Raw genomic sequence first — 18,276 nt, forward strand, 5'->3', positions numbered from 1 at the left:
ACATGCCGCCACCTGCTGTTCATACATGGAACTGACTGAATTAAAAAAGTAAATAAAAAATAAATTAGATACTCCACTGGCTGTTGAAACTTTACGCGGAAAGCGCCGCTGTAACACACATAAATAAAATATTCATATTAAATAAATAAAAAAACTGCAGCCATATTTTTGATAGAGGATTCAGGACGTCCTGAGATGCTCACCACATTGAGTAATGTAGTGTAGTAGTAATGTAGCTTCAGAGCTGATCACCGAAGCTTCATGAAGCCTCATTTTCTGGGTTCAGTTGGTGGTGCTGTCAGTTTTAAAGTGATGTGGTTCCCTGAAAATGTTTATTTAAGATAAGATTATCCAGTACCACCTAGGGTGTTCTGATAATGAGGCTTCATGAAGCTTCACAGTCCATCCAAGTTACAATTGAAGATCTAATGAACTGACCATGATGATTTTAATGACAAAAATAGATCATTTTTTATTTCATCCATTACAAACAGGAATTGCATCGTGAATCACTAAGGCTTGAAGATTGTACTGGCACAGTTCTGCTCTTCACAGGATCACTCACAGAAAACACTGGCCAAGTTTGTAAACACAACTCGCAGTCAGCAACGAAACCCAGCCGTTTTTGTGCACAGAGAAGTGTGAGGAGCTACACTGCAGATCACCCACAGACGGCGCCTGAGTCCCAAGCTGCGCTGCAACGGCGTGTTACAGGAAAGTGCCCCTGTGCTTTTGCTGGCCCCCCCCACAGTCAGACAGCCCGTCCGTTCAGAGCCGCATACTTCGCCGACTTGTGCAAAAGGTCTTGTGACACCTCAAACACTTCCTGGACCGCATTTCGGAAGCAGTGGAAGTTGTAGTCGATCAAACCTGAGGAGACGAGAGACAGATTTGGCATGAAAAACTGAGCAGATAAGACACATAACGTCGTCGTGAGGCGAATCTGATCCCTCAAGGAAACAGTATCAGGGAGTGAGAATATAGATGGTAGATGTAGATTGATGGAGTTTGTAGACGCTTTAGCTTGTTTTGTTGAAGTTGAACAGTTATTCATGACCTGTGGACTGTTTCCATACAGTAGAGACCAAAGCGGTCAAAACCATAGCGCCACTGTTTACCAGGCTTTTAGCTAGGATGTTGAAACAGGGCGTCCAAAGACCCTGGCCCCAACCCATAACTCACAACTTGCTTTGTAAAAAACAAAGCTGTAAACATCTATTTGTACCAAAATAACTTGATAAACAACAAATAAACAAGCATCTGAGTCAAATAAAGGTACCTGTTGCCACAGTATCACTCTGAGATGCAGGGGTCCCCTGGGCAACTGTTTTACTTGGCTGACCCTGATTCATTTAAATCATCATAATAATAATAATAAAATTTATAATGATCATTTCCCTTACTACAAGCCATCGTGTGTACAGCCATGCGTCTACATCCGTTTTCATATATTGATGCAAGATAAGCAGTTGTATCAGCTGTCATGGTTTTCGAAACTTTCACAACCGCAACATTCATTCATTCAAACAATACATAATTCAATAGAACTACTCGAATTTTGATCCCTGTTATGCTATTTCCTCTCATTCTGAAATGACCAAATAGTGCTTCCATGCTGCGAGTGTCGTGATGTGGATCACCGCGACAGCATGGCGGTAAACAAGTATGGCGATGATAGAAAAATATTGTTTCAGAAGGTTTGAAAATCTGCGAATTTGGATCATAAATTACTGGGCGGAAACACAATTTAATGTAAACCAGTGAGATGACGCTACAAGTTGTGCATTATACAGGCACTAATAGTACATTCAGGGCGTCCCGCTGAGGAAACAGGGCGTCTGGTTTTGAGTGCTGGAGGGCGTCCATTTTTTCATGTTTTGCAGTTTAGGGCCCAAGACGACCTCTCTCGCTAAAGGCCTGCTGTCTACCGTTTTACCTTTCTTCTCAAAGCTCTCCTCCCGCAGGATGCACACCACTGACAGGAACTTGGTGACTTCTTTCATGTACAGCACTGTGGCGTTGTTGAGTTTGATGATGGCCAGAGATTCTTTGTCGTAGCTGGAACCTCTGCAGCCGCCGCCTGTCGGGCTCTCCTCCGGGTGTCTGCACGCCCAAACACAAAGAGGTCAGCTGGCAAGGCCCAGCAGATTATAGAAGAGAGGTTCCCCACCCATAAATACAGGCCACATCGATGACGACGTCGATCATGTCGCAGCAGAGCTCGTAGGTCTGCATGTCCACCGGAGAGCTGTCGGTGGCAATGTAGATCTTGCTGACCACGTCGAACAGAAAGGCCTTCTCGATGGCAGAATGCTGCAGACATCAGCAGAGACGTTTCAAAATCCCCGCAGTGGACAGCGAAACGCGTCCAAATGATACCGATATGAAGATGTTGAGCAGGTTCTCCAGCGTTGGCAGCTGGGGGATGAGCTTCTGCACCACTTTGCTGAAGGCTTCGAAGATGGAGTGATCGTAGATGCTGGTCAGGTAGAAGCTGGAATGGGCAGATAAACTAGTGAACTTTACGGTACACAGACACGTCTTCTGAGTGAACTCAAATCTAAGTGGGATTGTTGCCACTGTCTCTCCAGCGTTGGTGGACCAACATTGTGTCAAGGCAGCTAAGAATCAAACCCTTTGCATTTGGTCGTGTTGACACATGATACTGCGCTGAGATGCTGCATGGCCACATCCCTACACCGCATCGCTGCCATGAAAACAGTGAGAGGTCGACCACATGTGTTGTGACACGTCACAGCGATGTTCACCAAGTCCACACGTGACTGAGATGATCGCCTTGCTGAGCCCGAGAAGGCTTTTCTTGAAGTCCTCGTGGGGCCATGTTTCTACACCTGATGTTTGAGGGATTTATGGTGCTAATATTGAGGAGCTAAAATATACAGTGTGATGGGGAATTATAGGGGGAACATGAGATGAGTGTTCACACTACAGGGGAATGTCAACTCATACAGGTGTATCTACCTGTACAAACCACACCAAAATCATGTGAGGACCCAAGTTGAAAAGAGGCTTAAGACAGATCCTCGATCGTCTGAAGCAACAATTGTATATGCTGCTCAGGCTTTTAGCTAGGAGGGCATCTGCGCGTCTGCAAAAGATGAAAAAAAAACGATGACGCCGCCATACACCAGCATACGCTGGCAGCCAAGCTACGGTCGAGAATCGGGCGTCCATCTTTTCATGTTTTGCAGACGCCCGGACGCCCTCCTAGCTAAAAGCCTGATCCTGCGACAACTTCACCCAAAGATTGGGAAGAATGGATCATGGTTTCTGGTGGACAAGACTAGACTGTACTCCTTAACTGACTGTGAAGATCTCAACCAACATCTCCTCACGGACCTCATGGCTGGAAACCACCTACACCACAGTCGTGGAACATCCCAAGAGAACTGTAATCTTGGAGATTACAGGATTCAAGGAGAATTCAACGGAGAATATGCAAGCAGAGGTATGTTTGAGTTCATGCTGAATGAGGCTAACGCATGTACTTGGAAAGGCAGGAATGCTTCAACAAGTGTTCCTTTTTTGTTTGGTCCATGACTCGCACCTGGTTCAACAGTTTGGCCCTTCATGGTTGAGTGTGTCACCCGCGTACTATGAGAGCTTCCCCTTTCCTGCTTTACTCATTCCCCTAAAGACACACACTGATGATGTCATGACCACAACATGACAGGGTGGTCACAGTGCTATGACTCATAGACGTGCAGCAAATCTGTATTTCATTTCATAACATTTGGTGCAGTACCGCAGAAAACCACCAGGAGGCTCGACCCTTAAAGCAAGTGAGGTTACATTAAGTCTCGAACAGACCTTGGCCAAGTGCGGCCCGGGGGCCAAATGCGGCCCTTTGACTGTCTTTATGTGGCCCTCCTGGAGTCAAACTATAAAACTGATCACCTTGAAATGTTTCTGACAGTTTTGTCTTGTGCATTGTGTTTTGTTCATTATGATGCAACTAAAACGTATTTATTTTTAATTGTTCGTCTTGTCTGTTGACTGTTTTAGGAGTATTTCTTGTCCCTTAAAATACACCAGAATTGAAAGTAGATTTTGAAATGTGTGAGATACATTGAGAATCTTTAAATTGAATGTGGTTTATATTAAATAAAATAGGTCAAACCAACATTCTCTGCGCATTTTTTAAATTTTGACTTTTATTTTCAATTCTCTCTTGCGCTCATTTCTTTGGATTTGACAGCACCTCTCAACGGTCACAGCATATAAGCTGGTCCACCCCTGGTCTAGAAAGCCTGTCGCCACGGAGGCGCCTCACCTCAGATGAACTCGCTCCAGGCTGACGTACGCCAGGTCGTCATTGGCTCGCTGGTTGATGTCTCTCTGGGTTTCTATTTTGTGGTCATCTGACAAGCCGTCCACTTTGTGAATGAAGACCTCGAAGTTGATGTTTGGGTTGACTTTGTAGGCTCTGGTCACTGTCAGGTGGAGTCTTCCCAGGGCTTCCACATAGTCGTCCTGAAAACACAGCCGTCAGCACCGACCGTCACTGCAGCACGGGGGAGCTCTCTCTCCGCGACCCGGACCTGAGCATCGATGACGAAGATGAGGGCCCCGGCTCCGGAGAAGATCATCTCACAGTCGAACGTGGAGTCGAAGAAGTCCACTTGGCCGGGGAAGTCCCAGATGTGGAAGTTGACGAAGGAGCTGCTGGAGATGTCGTCCTTGTGGATTTTGTTGGTGCTCTCCAGGAACAGGGTCTCGTTGGGGGACATCTTGTGGAACACCACCTGAGAAGAACAGAAAACAAATAGAGCAGGCGCCCGAGAGGAGCGCTGTTAAAAGAAGAAAGAATAGGTTTCACATCTTGAGACATCAGCGTTAGTTACTGGAATAAATATTTTTATGTAAATAAAACATGCTGGCAGCAGCAATAATTTAAAAGAGACTATTGAATGAAAGCCCCCCCATCTGACAATAGAGGGACGTGTATAGTGACAGATTGCTTCATGTCCACTCTTCTGGTTCCATTTAATCTGTGCAGTCTCAGCTTCATAGTTTCTATCTGACTTGACATGGTCCACACAGCTGCACCGGCCGGGCTGCATGAAGCCCACGGGCCACGCTTTGACTCCAGCTCATAACCAAGCACTAAACAACTTCTCCCACTCGGTTTTTCCCACGGACGCTTTTCTGTTTTCCCTGTCTCTCGCGATCAGGCTTCATTATGTGAGGATTTTGTTCACGCGTGTCGGTTCTACCTTCTGGATGGAGGACTTGCCGCTGCGTCTCAGTCCCATCAGGAGGATCCTGGGCTTGTCATGAGCAGCAGCGCTCTCCTCCAGGTCCTCCTCTTCGTCCACTCCGTAGCCAAAACTTTTGGGGAACGAGGTGGCGTCGTAACTTCCGGCCAGGACGGACTCGTCGTACTGGATCGACATCCTCGAGACTCTGTCGGGGCGCAGACTCCCGGACTGTTAGCCGGTCTGGAAGCTAACTAGCTAGCATGCGCGTCACAGCGTCAAGTCAGGGAACCACGTTTGGAGCAGACACCCGGAGAAACCTCGACTTTCAGCGAGAAAGTCTTCGTTTCTGCATAACATTCAAGTTCATTAGCAAACTGGTCACAAGTTGTGCGTCGGTCACACTGCGGAGGGACACGCCCCTTTAATCCTATTGGCTGCTGACGACAGACGCTGTCATGTGACCTGCTACCCAACAAATATACAGGAAGAACTGGAAACAACAAACCTTCGTAAGATTTTTCGTCTTTTTAAGCTCAATTTAATGAGAATCACGTTCGTGTCAACATCGGTAGATTCTCAGATATTAACAGGGGTCGAGCCCTTTGAGAGATTTGGTGTAAACGACGCAACCATTTTAACAATCGCGTTAACGTCGCCATTGTGCTTGAACTCATTTATTTCATGGAATACTTTCTACGCGTTCAAGCTGTCAATCGCCCAGTTTGTCGTGTAAAGTCTTAATATTCCATTTCATGACGTGACCATACATTCATGTTTGTGTGTGTCATACATGTCGCGTTTTTTAAAGGTGCAAATATTTGAATAGAAAATCTTATTTTTTTTATTATTGAGGATTAATATTTCAAAACAAGGTGCTGAATTCAGATTTATTTCAAGCAAGTGGACACACATTTACTTAAACTGTTTGATGACGTGCACCTGTGAGAAGTAGCGTTGTCTGTAAATCTATCTATCTGTAAATTTATCTATAAAAATACAGACAATATACACAGGAGGTAAATCTGAAATGTTGCTTTGCCAGAAAATGTTTGGTTGATAACAAAATCTTTTTTCTTATTACTCTTCTTTTGCCAGTCTCATATTTCAACAAAATTAAAAAAAAAAAAAGTTAAAAATTTCACAAGTAAATAAAAGAACAACTGCTAAGCTAGTTCATCAATCGACATGTGATTGTTTTGAAATGAGACACAAAAATATTCATGCTTTTGCTGAAATGACGTCTAATAAATTGATTTAAACCTTTAAACCATGCATTAATTCAACTTCCGTTTGTTGTTTTTCATCTGGAGTGACCGTGTCTCCACTGTTCTCTCCTCGTGACAGTGGAGGATTTTGTTCTCAGTAACCTTCCAACCGTCCACAGTTGTGTAACCTTTCACAAGTTTCCTTCCTGCACCATGTGACTGTTCAGGGTCCACAGGATGATGACTGCGGGGTTTCTGAGTTCGCTCCTGTTGGCGCCGCTGCTGCTGGTCTCCGGCGTCCCGTTCTTTGACCCCAGCAATGGCACGGTGCCTCTGGTGATGTGGCACGGCATGGGTGAGTGCGCCACCTGCGTCACCACATTTGAGAGAAGGTTAGAGGGTCACAGACCAGAGTTAACCCCAGTGTATGTTTGCGCTGGGGGAGGAAACCCGAGTCTTCTTGCTCGGTGTGTGTTGTGTCATGCTCGTGGCTCTATGCACCTGCCTTGTCCTGTGCAGGTGACAGCTGCTGCAACCCTCTCAGCATGGGAGCCATCAAGAAGATGATCGAGGAGGATATTCCAGGCATTTACGTGCGGTCACTGATGATCGGGAAGAACTTTGTGGAGGTAACCGTTGAAGCGGCGCCAACATGGTTTGTGTTGATTCTTCCTCTTTGTCCCGGCAGGACACAGAAAACGGCTTCTTCATGGACGTGAACGAGCAGGTGGCGTCCGTCTGCAAGCAGCTGGCTCAGGACCCGGAGCTGAAGGGAGGCTACAACGCCATGGGCTTCTCCCAGGGGGGGCAGTTTCTGTACGTACCAGCTGGACTCTTTACCACAGCAGAAACATACTCACTTGTTGGTTGATGTTGAAATTTCTGTGTCAAAAACATAAACTACCTAACTATTTACGGTGATGTTTTGAAGCAGTGCCTGACGTGTAATGTCATCTGTGTTCACAGGAGGGCCGTGGCGCAGCGTTGTCCCTCTCCACCGATGAAAACTCTGATCTCAGTCGGCGGTCAGCACCAAGGTACCTGCTGCCCTGGTCACTGAGAAACTTGTGTGTGGTGAGTGTTGTGTGGAGCTGAGTGTGTGTGTGTGTGTGTGTGTTGGCAGGTGTGTACGGACTCCCGCGCTGCCCGGGCGAGAGCTCCACTCTGTGCGACCTGATCCGAAAAGCCCTGAACAGCGGCGCCTACTCGGACCTGGTCCAGAAACAGTAAGTGTTTGTGAGCGTGGCCTAACCTCACGCTGACCTTCCTCCTTCAGTCTGGTTCAGGCCCAGTACTGGCACGACCCGCTGAACGACGACCTGTACAAGATACACAGTCTGTTCCTGGCCGACATCAACCAGGAGAGGGTGAGTGAGGCGGAGCCTCTGTCCTGGTTCCAGAGCTGCTGACTGGCGTCTCCTTGTCCCCCGTGAAGGTCGTGAACCAGACGTACAAGAAGAATCTTCAGCTGCTCGAAAAGTTTGTTCTGGTCAAGTTCCTGCAGGACACGGTGGTGGACCCGGTCGACACAGAGGTCAGACGTAACACACATCTATCTTTGTGGGGACCGTAGTAGTAATGACCCAGTTATTTTAAAGTCTTCATCCTCAAATTGAGCATTAGGTTTCCAGGGTCCTCACAAAGGTAGTGCTTTGTCAAGAATTGGTGACCAACCAGATCAACTTCATCCGAGTATCCTCACCCCCACGTTTTTCTTTCCCGCAGTGGTTTGGCTTCCTGAAGGCAGGCCAGGCCAAGCAGACAGAGACCCTGCAGGAGAGCGCCCTCTACATCGAGGTACCACCTGTCACCAGGCTCCCAGGTCTGTAGCCGCGTCCTGAGACTGTGGTGTCTGTGCAGGATCGTCTGGGCCTGGCAGCCATGGACAAGGCCGGGAAGCTGGTCTTCCTGGCCACAGACGGAGATCACCTGCAGTTCACCAGAGAGTGGTTCAACCAGAACCTGCTGCCTTACCTGCGCTGAGTCGGAGGGGAACAAGAGTCTTGCACTGATCGGTGGTGTTGCTGCTGTATGTTGGAGCTCATGGTTTACTTTTTTGTTTACTTTTGTCAGCTCAGTCTTAATGCTTTATTTTAATGTGTACTGTAGAATAAACTGTTGCTTCCACGGCTGGCCTTTTATTGAGAAGCAGGGGGAGTTGTTGGTGTGTGCTGGAGCACAGCCATGTACACTTTAATTTACTGTTAATATTTTGAAACTGCTGATCTGTTTCATAGAGTCGATGGAAACTAGAACAAAATAAACGAGTTGTGAAATGTACGAACGAGGAGCTTTGCTGCCACCCGGCGGTGATATGAGTGAACTTCATTAAACTCATCTGAACACGTGTCTGTGCTTTGTTAGTGCGAGTCCATCACATAACGTACGCTGGGTTCAAGTATCTGAGGTTAGTGAAGAGGCCCCGAATTCGGCCCCAGACACCTCCTCTGGGTCAGGAGCATTGAGGCCAACCCATTGTATCCTGGGTCCGTCCCTGGGCCTCCTCCCAGCTGGACATGTCCCACATATCTACTCAAAAAAAGACTTCTCTGCTGGTGGGCTGAGCTCCTCAGACACCTGAGGACTTTTGAGATAATATTCAAATCGGTGTAAATTCAGTCTGTCAAGGCGGTTGCCTGCAGGGATTTTTCATGCCCAGCAGTATTCAGTGACACAGTATCAACACAGTGCGTCATTGTGTCGATGCTTTATGATGCCTCACTGACCCATAACTACCAGTTCCCCCCAAAACACAGAAGTCGTTCACCGCAGACAGATCTGGTGTGTTATTGCAACGTTTTTATTTATTGATGTCTCCAGTACTAATGAACAGAACCCAGGAGGCCGAGAAAAAGAGACGACACAGAAGAAAATGCAGCAAAGTGAGTCGAAGACGTCACCATCCCATGATGGGTGAGAAGATCTGCCACAACTTTCTCTCACATGTTCCCTTTGGTGGAATGTTACGGGGAGTCAGGAATGTCATGACCAATGTGAACCGCTCTGTAAGATCCTGATATGAACTCAGTCAAGTGCTCGCGCGTTGGATTGCATATTCATGGTCAGAACTCTAGCGCCCTCTTCAGGTCTCATAATTCGGGCGATTTAGCATCCGTATCCAGACAGACACAAAACAGGAACTTGGCAAATAAAAAAGGAATGATGAATTAAAAAGACTGCCCCCTGCTGATTGGCTGGAGGAAAAGCTCCGGATGGTGCGAGCGGTCCTCTCGTTGGCGTGGGAACAGCTGAAGCTGTGATTGGCTGAGGAGGGGACGTGGGTGGGGCATGATTCTCAGTCTAGAGTGGGAAGCTGGTGGATGGTCGATCGGTCGGGTGGCGCTGAGCGGGAGCAGGTTCCTACCCTGCGATCTCAGTGCATGTGGTGACCAGCTTGCAGCCATCCCAGATGGTCTTGAACTGCTCAGGAACCGGCATCTCCGTCTGGCGGGGGGGAGCGAGGGAGACGGAGGGCTCATGAAATGTTTTTTTAATGTGAAAGTTGCTTCTGTTGCTGCTGCCAGCATCTACAGAGCGTGTGACGTTACTCACAAACTCTCCGTCCTTGTTGGGCACCAGGATGTTCATCTCCGAGCTCTTGGCGCTGACGATCTCACAGTCCAGCGAGTCCTTGCTCAGGTAGACGTGGCAGCCGTCCGTCTTGTTGATGGAGATGGTTGGGATCTTGCCCATCACCTTGGAGAGAGGAAGCCCATTAGAACGGAGAGGCCACTGTGGCCCTTGCAGCGAGCTTCTGTCCTACTAGCGAGAGCTACACACACACCTGGACCTTCACGTCCCGGCAGTTGATGACCTCCACGATGCCGACGACGTCCTCAAACACCAGACCCATTTTCTGACAAGAGTCTGAGAGAAACAGCCATGAGCTCGACTTGGACAACAGAGGAGCCGACACCACATCAAATACTGAGTCAACATGAACACAGACAAACGCGAGGCGTCTTGAGACCCTGCGCAACACTTGTGCCTTTTAGAGCCATGAAGCTTCTTTCATCCTGGGAAAGATCAGAACAAGCCCACTGCTGGGTTGAGCTCTTCATACAGACCATAACAATACAGAGACATTACTGAAGAAGCCTTCTTCTCAGAGCCCACTAGATGGCACTCTCGGCCCGGCCGTCAGCTATTGCAGTGAAGCCTCTCATGTATTTAAACTCCAGTGCGCCACCACCTGAGCTCAGATAAAGGGAAGCTTGGCCACCAGCTCTCACCGATGGTGATGGAGTTGATCTTGCCCTTGATCTGCAGAGTGCTCTTGTTGCACTTGAAGGCGTAAACCACTTGTTTCAGCTCCGTGTCGCAGATCATCAGGTTCTGATTGCACTCTTGGTACTCCTGAGGAAGACATGAGCAGGCAACATCAAAAATATGATCCATCACATCCATCATGTTTGAAATGTTGGAAACTGTGTGGTTTCTCATTGCCATAACCCTTTCCCCAGTGTTAACTTAACCACCCAAAACAAATGGCTCACCTTAACCATAAGTCTGAACCAAATTTAAACCTAATCATTATGAACCAGTTGTTTTGAAGTTTTCATCCTCAAATTTGAAGTTTGGACCCGTAGGGACCAGCAAAAGGTCCCCACGAGGACAGTGAGTTGTCAGGAATTGGTCCTCACGAGACAGTATAGACACACACACATGCGCGTTCCTGGCAGCCCTAACTGAAACCTGGTGACTCACCACTTTCCACTTCTTGCCCTCCAGCTCCAGGACCGGGGTCTTGGCGACTGCCGGGGCGGCGGCAGGTCTGGTCGTCGGTTGCGGCCGCTTTGGCTCCACCACCACAGCTGACTGACCCCTGAGGGCCGGGTTCTTGTGGGTCTTTTCTTGGTCCGTCACATGCTTTAGACCTGAGGAACCGACACCGGAACTCAATTGATGAAGGACAACCACTGACAGATGAAAGAGGAAAGAAGACTGACTGTTCATCATTACTGTTCTACACCAGTAGCTTGAGCTAATTCTCACTTCATGGCGGTAGACTAAACTATTTCAACTTGCCCTATGAGACGTTGAAAATGGGGTGCGAAAACAGGCTATTATGTTTAGAAATATGCGGCTAGTCATCGGTCAGTGGAGCCTGAGCCACTGCGGTCCCCCTCACCGCGGGTGATGTTGGATCCTTGGTTGATGGCAGCGAACAGAGCGTTTCTGCCGTCGTCGCCGGACTGTTTGGAGTCGCTGCAGGTCTCCAGCATGGGTGGGGGAGGCCCAGGGGGAGGGGGAGGAGGACATCCACCTGCAGGAGCGCTAGGGGGAGCTGCAGACACCGTGGCAACGGGACCCTGGGAGACAGAGATTACTTAACAACAACTTTAGATCCATTGATCCACGTCTGAGTCACCACTGACCGTCTTGCTCCAGGTGAGCCCGGTGGTGTGGTGCTGCTTAATGTAGGCCTGCATGTCGGCCCAAATGGACATGTAAGCTCTGGCCCAGTCCACGTGCGTCTTGTCCCTGACGCCAGAGACACAGCGAACCATTAGAAAAGCACAGGAAAGGTCCAGAAAAAAGAAGGTGAATCAAAAGTGAATTTAAACAAAGAGATAAGGAAATTTTGGGAACATCGAAAGTCAACATTAATTTACATAAAATGTAAAAAAAAAAAAACTTCAGAAAATCTACTTTATAATCTCCTGATAGATGGAAAACGTTGCGAGCCATACTTCTCCTTGTAGTCTTTCAGCACGCGGTTGGAGTAGAACATCCCTGCGTCCTGCATCTCTTTGACGTAAGGTCCTGGTTTCGGAGACTGAAGACGAGAACAAACCAAGTCAATACACTTGAAGAAAAGTGTCCCCCGACTCGACAAAGCGTCCACTGAGCGACGGCATGAAAGACTCCATTATTTAACAAGTGCATGCATTATTCATGAGAATCAAACACGCGATGATTCTGCTGACATTTCTGATTCCCGAGGATCATGGCCAGTGGCGCTCACCATGGTGACCCAGCCGAACGCCGGAACACTCTCGCTGACGGTGGAGAGGTGGTTGAAGAACTGTGAGGCGCGGCGGCTCTCCCGAAATGACTGCACCTGCATGATCGACTTAGACATCGGCTGCAAGATGGAGCTCAGAACCGCCTGCCGACACAGAGGAAGAAAACGGTGATGCTCAACATCAAACCCGGGAGAGAGCCCAACCAACGTAAGGATCACTGCCGCTGCGAGGAACTCTGGGTCAGTGTAACCATGACGACAAGATTTCACAGTCACATGTATGCAAAACTAAAGTCCAGCAACAGCAGCAAAGAAAATCGACTTCACTTTCGCTCCTTAGACAAGAGGAAAATGCCAACAATAAAACACATAAATATAAAAATATTCTGGAGGAAATCCAAACGTTCATCAATATTGTTCAAGACTCAATTAAGAGTTCCTCAATTGAAACATATTTTTTGTGGCTTCCCTATCACCCATCAACAATGAAACCTCTTCCACTTCTTTGACGTGACTCTCATTGCTGCTGAAAACACTTGGTTATTTTTGCCATTTCTCAGTTGGAGATGTGACACTCAGCAGACAAGACAAAGCCGCGACGTTGTTGTGAAACTAAACACACATTCAACAGTGAAAGATAAATATCAAAGTTTGAGCCTTAGCTCCTGTGTGAACGTGATCTTGGCTGCTTGAGCAGACTAACATTCAAGCACTCTTCAATGCGGTCTGTACTGAGGCAGGACTCACATCAGAGGGCTTCTGGCTGGAGGCAGCAGTCACCAGCAGTTGCCTATGACACGCAAACGCCTGCTTCATCATCTCAGCCTGTGGAGGAAACAAGATAAGCCAGTGGAAACTTCAACATTTACAAACAGAGCTCAATCTCCTTCAATTATTGTAGACTATTTTCTTATTCATATTTCCACCACTATCTTGTTCATGTACTTTATTTACAGCAAATGTAATGTAAATTTTTAAACTAAAATTATAAAATAAAAACATATGCTGAAATATTGATCAAAACGATTGTTTTCGTTGCTCTGGCTCAGTGTACGCACATGTTTCTGGACATCTCCACCGATCTGCTGACTCAGGGTTAAGTAGTTGGCCACTGAAGTCTTCACGATCTCGTCATAAGCCTCCACGTACGCAGACACAACTGTGAGGGGGAGAAACAGTTGAAAAGTCAGATGAATGACATCAAACCATTTCTACTGCAACACACACGTGACATGTGGTGGGAAAATATGAAGTGCTACAATCCAAAATATCTGCCGTCACATGAGCGGCTGAAAAAAGTGTGGGGCATGTGAGATTCTTTGCAAAAACTCATGGAAGATATCAGGGAGTCGGAAGATAATTTATGATTTAAATAAACTTGGAAAATGTGAGAATTAAGCTCAACGCTTTGAAGACAGTTTGGGAAACATTATCCGCTTAAGTCCTTACTGGTTTTAGAAATGCTGTTCTGTTGTTAGACAACTATTTAGGAGATAATGACGATTCGCTACATTTGTCAGCGACATCAGGAGATCAGCTCTAATTGTCTCAGGAGATTTGTTTTCCCTGTTTGTCAGAGGAGACAAACGGCTGAGCTCACGCGTGTCTCACATGTTTCAAACCTCATTGTTGTTGTTCTTGTTGTTGTTTCAATTAATGTTGTCGGCTGTTTACCTCCACCAGCGGAGCCACCAGAGCTGCCACCGGGCCCGGACATGGACTCCAGACGGCCCACTGCCACCTCCAGCCGCTGCACCAGACTCGCAAGTTCTGCCATGACTGGAAGACAAGGAGGAAGGCCTTCCGTTAAGCAGTTCAGGGCCACAAAAGTTTAACTTCTCTCATGAATAAGAAAAACCATTAATAGCTGCAAATGGATCTGCATTTTTGCAGTTTTCTGTTCCGAATATCATGCATCATGGGTTTGTTTCCATTGACAACTGCAGACCTGTTGTTCAACATGGTCACCTTACTTAGTGCAAAACAGCCATATTCAGCTTCAACCCCCAACATCTGGAGAGTTCAGAAACTCGAAGAATGCAGGGCAAACAAGTTAGGGCTCGGCGAGGATGTGATGACTGCAGGTACGAGGGAGCGCCACTCTCAAGTCATCCTTTTTAATTTGCAAATGAAGGCTTGCCTTCTGTAAACACTTCAAAAATCACTTGATGATGGCCTTAAACCAGTCTCCTAGCCTGCATGCTGCAACGGTCGTACACAAGATGCCTTCTTTGAAGCAGGCTGAAGAGGGAAAGACACATTAAGATTCTCAAAATCATGACAATAAGAAGTAAAACGTAACAGAAGGTGTTATTCTATAAAGCTTAAATGGACTTCAGCTGGGGTTTGAGATAGTTACTATTATGTAACAAGACATTAACCCTCTCACTTGCAAGAGACAGCCCCTCCCCCTCCACAGGTAGTATCACCTCTCTGATGCTTGCTAGAGCAACCACACACAAACAGAAGCCAAACCATTTGTGGGAATCCAGCAAACAACTAGCAATTTAAAAACAAAGGACAAAAATGCTTTATTCTGTTCAGATGAGCTTCATTTGAACAGACCATCCAGGGACATAAACATTACAGCTACAACAAGCAACTGACTATGTTTTACAAAAAATCTCACATGCAATAAAAGCTGGTAAGACTAAACACTCTCCAGTTTTCAAGGATCACTATCATTAACTGATTTTCCATTTCAAAGACAGCATTCGTAGCGATGAGGCCTTTCACCTACTTTACAACTCCTTAGTTCGTACAGGACTAAATTAAGTATTTGATTGCATGACAGTAGGAGATGGTGTTGTGTTATTCTAGTGTTTGAGAAAACTAAATCAAACTAAATCAAAATAAAAGCGAACAGAAGTCAGATTAGATGTGACCTGAGTGGACAAATTCTGGCTCAAAGTTTATTAATTTACACATGACATAATGAGATTAGATAACAGCATGACACACCTGATCTTGACCTGGATGTGCCTTAAGGCCTCAACTGGATTCCAACGTATTCCGCTCAGCTGACAGTGCTCAGCAGAAGACAGGGAAACATGTTTCTCCAAGGCATGTTCAAGAGTGTTTTAGAAATCTGTGAAACTGACCATACGGCCTTATCTGCATAATAAAGCCCTGACCTCATCTGTTTTGGAGACGACTGGACTTTTGTAAGTGCAAAGTCATGCAGTGGTGATAACAGAAAAACCAAATGTGTTTTAGGAGGGCTCATATTAAGGATCCAGAACAGGAATAAGATATAGATCTCATCACCAGTTTGAGTCATTTGTGATATGTAAAGCTTGTCAACAGTTTTGGTTTGTATTGTGTCAATGTCAGACAATGCACACTGAAACTTGAGCAAGATAAACAAGGCCAACCAGGTTGGCATTGACAATGAGAGATTGAATTGCAAAAGAACACATTTTTGCATACATGTCTGTTAACATTTTCAGAGGTATGCAGTGGAAGAGTATAATCTGGCCAGGTGTGCTGTCGCTGCTACAACCGACGGACCAAATGAAGTGCACGAGGAGCCAAAAAAAGAAGCCCGTCGGGGCTGATCCAACAGGCCTCCTATGAACAGTCACGCATGCGACATACAGACAAATGGCCAAATGCTGAATAAATCATGATTTGATGCAAACATCCGACAACATTAACCACTGATGTCGGAGTGAGGAGTACAGTAAAATCCTTAAATGCAGTTAGACTCACAGCGTTTCCTATATAATCTGCTAATGGATTCCAGACGACAGAACCTCCACTTCCTACTTGCTAGGTAGGAAAAGTAGTCCAGTGAAAGGCGGGGTGGAAAAGAACGCCTGACCTTGGATTGTAATTATATATTTGGAAGTCAAATAGACTGCGAAAACACGCAGGAAGGACATTGTGTACGAACAGAAAAACAATTTAAGAGATAATAATTCAAAGATCGTAAGGATATTTATATCTACATTTCTGAAGGCTGTCATCCTGATGAGACACCTTTACAGTAAAAATCGAAGTTACTCCTAGTGTGTATTAGTTTGACAGCTCATGTAAACAATGCTCGCCAAGAAAGTTAGGTCTGATTATGATGCCAATTTTGTGTCGTCCTTGTGAGAAACTCGACTGCAAAATGCTCAGCTATGGGATAACAAGACGTGTAATGACACATTTTTTGTAATGTTTGCTTATTATTTGAAGGGTTTCAGAGGGTATGCACATTTTAAGCAAGAGGGGGCGGTTTTGGTGGCTTATGTTACTAAAATAATAAGGCACATAATCTTTATTAAACGCATGTTAGGTGTCACTGAGAGTCCTTCCTTGTATCAGACATCTTTACGGATGAAAAAGACGCAGAAAGAGCCCCAAAGTTGCAGCTCATGACTGCCACAACGTCCATCATAAAGGGCTGGGTGGTGACGGGCTGGATCCCCGGAAGTGCCAGCCTGCAGGCAGGGAGTGACGCCGAACCCTTCTCCTTATGTCTCCACACATTTCGATCTTAACCAAGAGACAAAACGTCCGCCTGCCAGACAGAAGTAGGACAAAGCGATGGCGTGGAGTTGCCGTCTTCGGTGGTCTGGGTCTGTGTTAAAGCCGGTGTTGTTAATGCGATCACCGGTCTGGCAGACAGACAGCAGCTAACCGGACTAGCAACATCAGCTAACACACCTGACTGTCAAAAATATGAAACGGCTAGCATCGGATTCGTTTGTCTACTTCCTGTTACGGTTTTCAGTCAGCGTTTCCTGAATGTGTCACCGCTCACACCCTCTCACTCGGCTGCTGCAGCTACATAAAACAGAGCCGGTGTTTTAAACAGCTTATGTGACGGAAGGACATGATTTAATGCGTGAGAAACTGAAGAAAAGTGATGAGCAATGCGGCGCGCGCGTCATAGATAGCAAAGCCGGCAGTGAACAAATCGTTTCTAATGAATTATTTCATCGTAATTCAACTCAGCTGCATTGTGTATGGACAATAAAACGCTAAAAGCGTGGTTCCTACCTGCTAGAAAGGTCGGAGCAGTGATTCGGTCCTGACTGTCACCGAGGGAGTGTTCCGCGTTCGAGGCTCCGAGGTTCGGACTGAGCTTCGGGAATCTTCGGCCTTTTCTCTTCCTGACTGTCGGCGATTCCCTTTACCCAGAAGCCACCGCGCGCCGTTTCCGCCCTTCATCATCGAGTCCTTTGCCATATAAGGAGCGCGAGAGACGGGGCTACAGCAACATAAAATTATGCTGAAGCAACAAATTCCCTTTTTTTTCTTGCCTGAAGACGAAAAGTCCATGTTGAAATCGTTTATTGCAGGTCGTTACTGACTCGATACGTGGCCTCAACGCGCCTCAGAGGCTTGTCCGAGATGTGGTCACGGAGGCAGCAGTCAGGCAAAGAAGCCCACACAACTCGTTTAATAACTATTAATAATAATCATTAATGATGTGATACAATAACTTCTATATAAAATGTACAACTTAAAACATTTATTTTATTGAATAAGATGTGTAAAAAGTCTGAAACATCAGTCTGCGTAACACTGAGAGAGCTGCTGATCAACTTTAAAATCTGGTGCTGAAACATCCGCAGTCCAACATTCAGTCTCTAACCTTCATTCTTATCTCACGTGTTTACAAACAGGCCCAGACTTGCACTAACAAGAAGCCACTTGTAGGGCTTACATAACAAGCCAGAACGGAAGTGTGGATCCTCCTGGTTACAGTCATGTCGAGGATGGTTTGTACACAATAGTCTGCGAGGAAGTTTGGGGGAAAAAATCTCACCAAATGATAAAAATCATATATATACATATATGATTTTTTTTTCTTTCAACATAGATTTATGTATGTTTGTTTCATGGTTATTTATTTATTTTTAACCATTTAATCTTAAATTTCTGGATT

General features: G+C 46.3%; 3 protein-coding genes across 3 annotated transcripts; 1 reads left to right on the forward strand and 2 right to left on the reverse strand.

The window, feature by feature from the left end:
- Window positions 1-470: 470 nt before the first annotated feature.
- LOC128757159 (ras-related GTP-binding protein C-like) lies at window positions 471-5,630 on the reverse strand. Its single transcript, XM_053862247.1, has 7 exons — window positions 5,238-5,630; window positions 4,563-4,766; window positions 4,295-4,494; window positions 2,380-2,494; window positions 2,171-2,313; window positions 1,937-2,103; window positions 471-870 (listed from the first exon to the last, which is right to left on the reverse strand). The coding sequence occupies exons 1-7, from the start codon at window positions 5,415-5,417 to the stop codon at window positions 752-754; spliced, it is 1,128 nt and encodes a 375-aa protein (XP_053718222.1). The 5' UTR covers window positions 5,418-5,630; the 3' UTR covers window positions 471-751.
- On the forward strand, window positions 5,541-8,775 carry ppt1 (palmitoyl-protein thioesterase 1 (ceroid-lipofuscinosis, neuronal 1, infantile)). Its single transcript, XM_053862248.1, has 10 exons — window positions 5,541-5,731; window positions 6,655-6,782; window positions 6,947-7,056; window positions 7,116-7,243; window positions 7,394-7,464; window positions 7,551-7,653; window positions 7,704-7,794; window positions 7,863-7,961; window positions 8,153-8,224; window positions 8,288-8,775. Exons 2-10 carry the CDS (start codon window positions 6,665-6,667, stop codon window positions 8,408-8,410), a joined length of 915 nt encoding a protein of 304 aa, XP_053718223.1. The 5' UTR covers window positions 5,541-5,731; window positions 6,655-6,664; the 3' UTR covers window positions 8,411-8,775.
- A 431-nt stretch (window positions 8,776-9,206) lies between these two features.
- On the reverse strand, window positions 9,207-17,511 carry cap1 (CAP, adenylate cyclase-associated protein 1 (yeast)). The gene is made up of 13 exons (XM_053862436.1): window positions 17,385-17,511; window positions 14,070-14,174; window positions 13,454-13,554; window positions 13,143-13,220; window positions 12,396-12,539; window positions 12,121-12,206; window positions 11,806-11,911; window positions 11,559-11,739; window positions 11,135-11,304; window positions 10,660-10,783; window positions 10,212-10,294; window positions 9,980-10,123; window positions 9,207-9,871 (listed from the first exon to the last, which is right to left on the reverse strand). Exons 2-13 carry the CDS (start codon window positions 14,170-14,172, stop codon window positions 9,788-9,790), a joined length of 1,404 nt encoding a protein of 467 aa, XP_053718411.1. The 5' UTR covers window positions 14,173-14,174; window positions 17,385-17,511; the 3' UTR covers window positions 9,207-9,787.
- Window positions 17,512-18,276: the final 765 nt, after the last annotated feature.

The sequence above is a fragment of the Synchiropus splendidus genome, chromosome 4, assembly GCF_027744825.2.
Source record: "Synchiropus splendidus isolate RoL2022-P1 chromosome 4, RoL_Sspl_1.0, whole genome shotgun sequence".
NCBI classification, from domain to species: domain Eukaryota; kingdom Metazoa; phylum Chordata; class Actinopteri; order Syngnathiformes; family Callionymidae; genus Synchiropus; species Synchiropus splendidus.

Coding starts and splice junctions, on each gene's coding strand:
- cap1 (XM_053862436.1), bottom strand. CDS start 14,172: ATGGCAGAACTTGCGAGTCTGGTGCAGCGGCTGGAGGTGGCAGTGGGC. Junction 12,540..13,142: donor CCAGCCAGAAGCCCTCTGAT/GTGAGTCCTGCC, acceptor CTGTGTCGGCAG/GCGGTTCTGAGCTCCATCTT. Junction 10,124..10,211: donor GCCGGGACGTGAAGGTCCAG/GTGTGTGTGTAG, acceptor CCTCTCTCCAAG/GTGATGGGCAAGATCCCAAC.
- ppt1 (XM_053862248.1), top strand. CDS start 6,665: ATGATGACTGCGGGGTTTCTGAGTTCGCTCCTGTTGGCGCCGCTGCTG. Junction 7,795..7,862: donor CCGACATCAACCAGGAGAGG/GTGAGTGAGGCG, acceptor TCCCCCGTGAAG/GTCGTGAACCAGACGTACAA. Junction 7,962..8,152: donor TGGACCCGGTCGACACAGAG/GTCAGACGTAAC, acceptor TCTTTCCCGCAG/TGGTTTGGCTTCCTGAAGGC.
- LOC128757159 (XM_053862247.1), bottom strand. CDS start 5,417: ATGTCGATCCAGTACGACGAGTCCGTCCTGGCCGGAAGTTACGACGCC. Junction 4,495..4,562: donor TCTTCGTCATCGATGCTCAG/GTCCGGGTCGCG, acceptor CTGTGTTTTCAG/GACGACTATGTGGAAGCCCT. Junction 871..1,936: donor GGAGAGCTTTGAGAAGAAAG/GTAAAACGGTAG, acceptor TCGTCTCCTCAG/GTTTGATCGACTACAACTTC.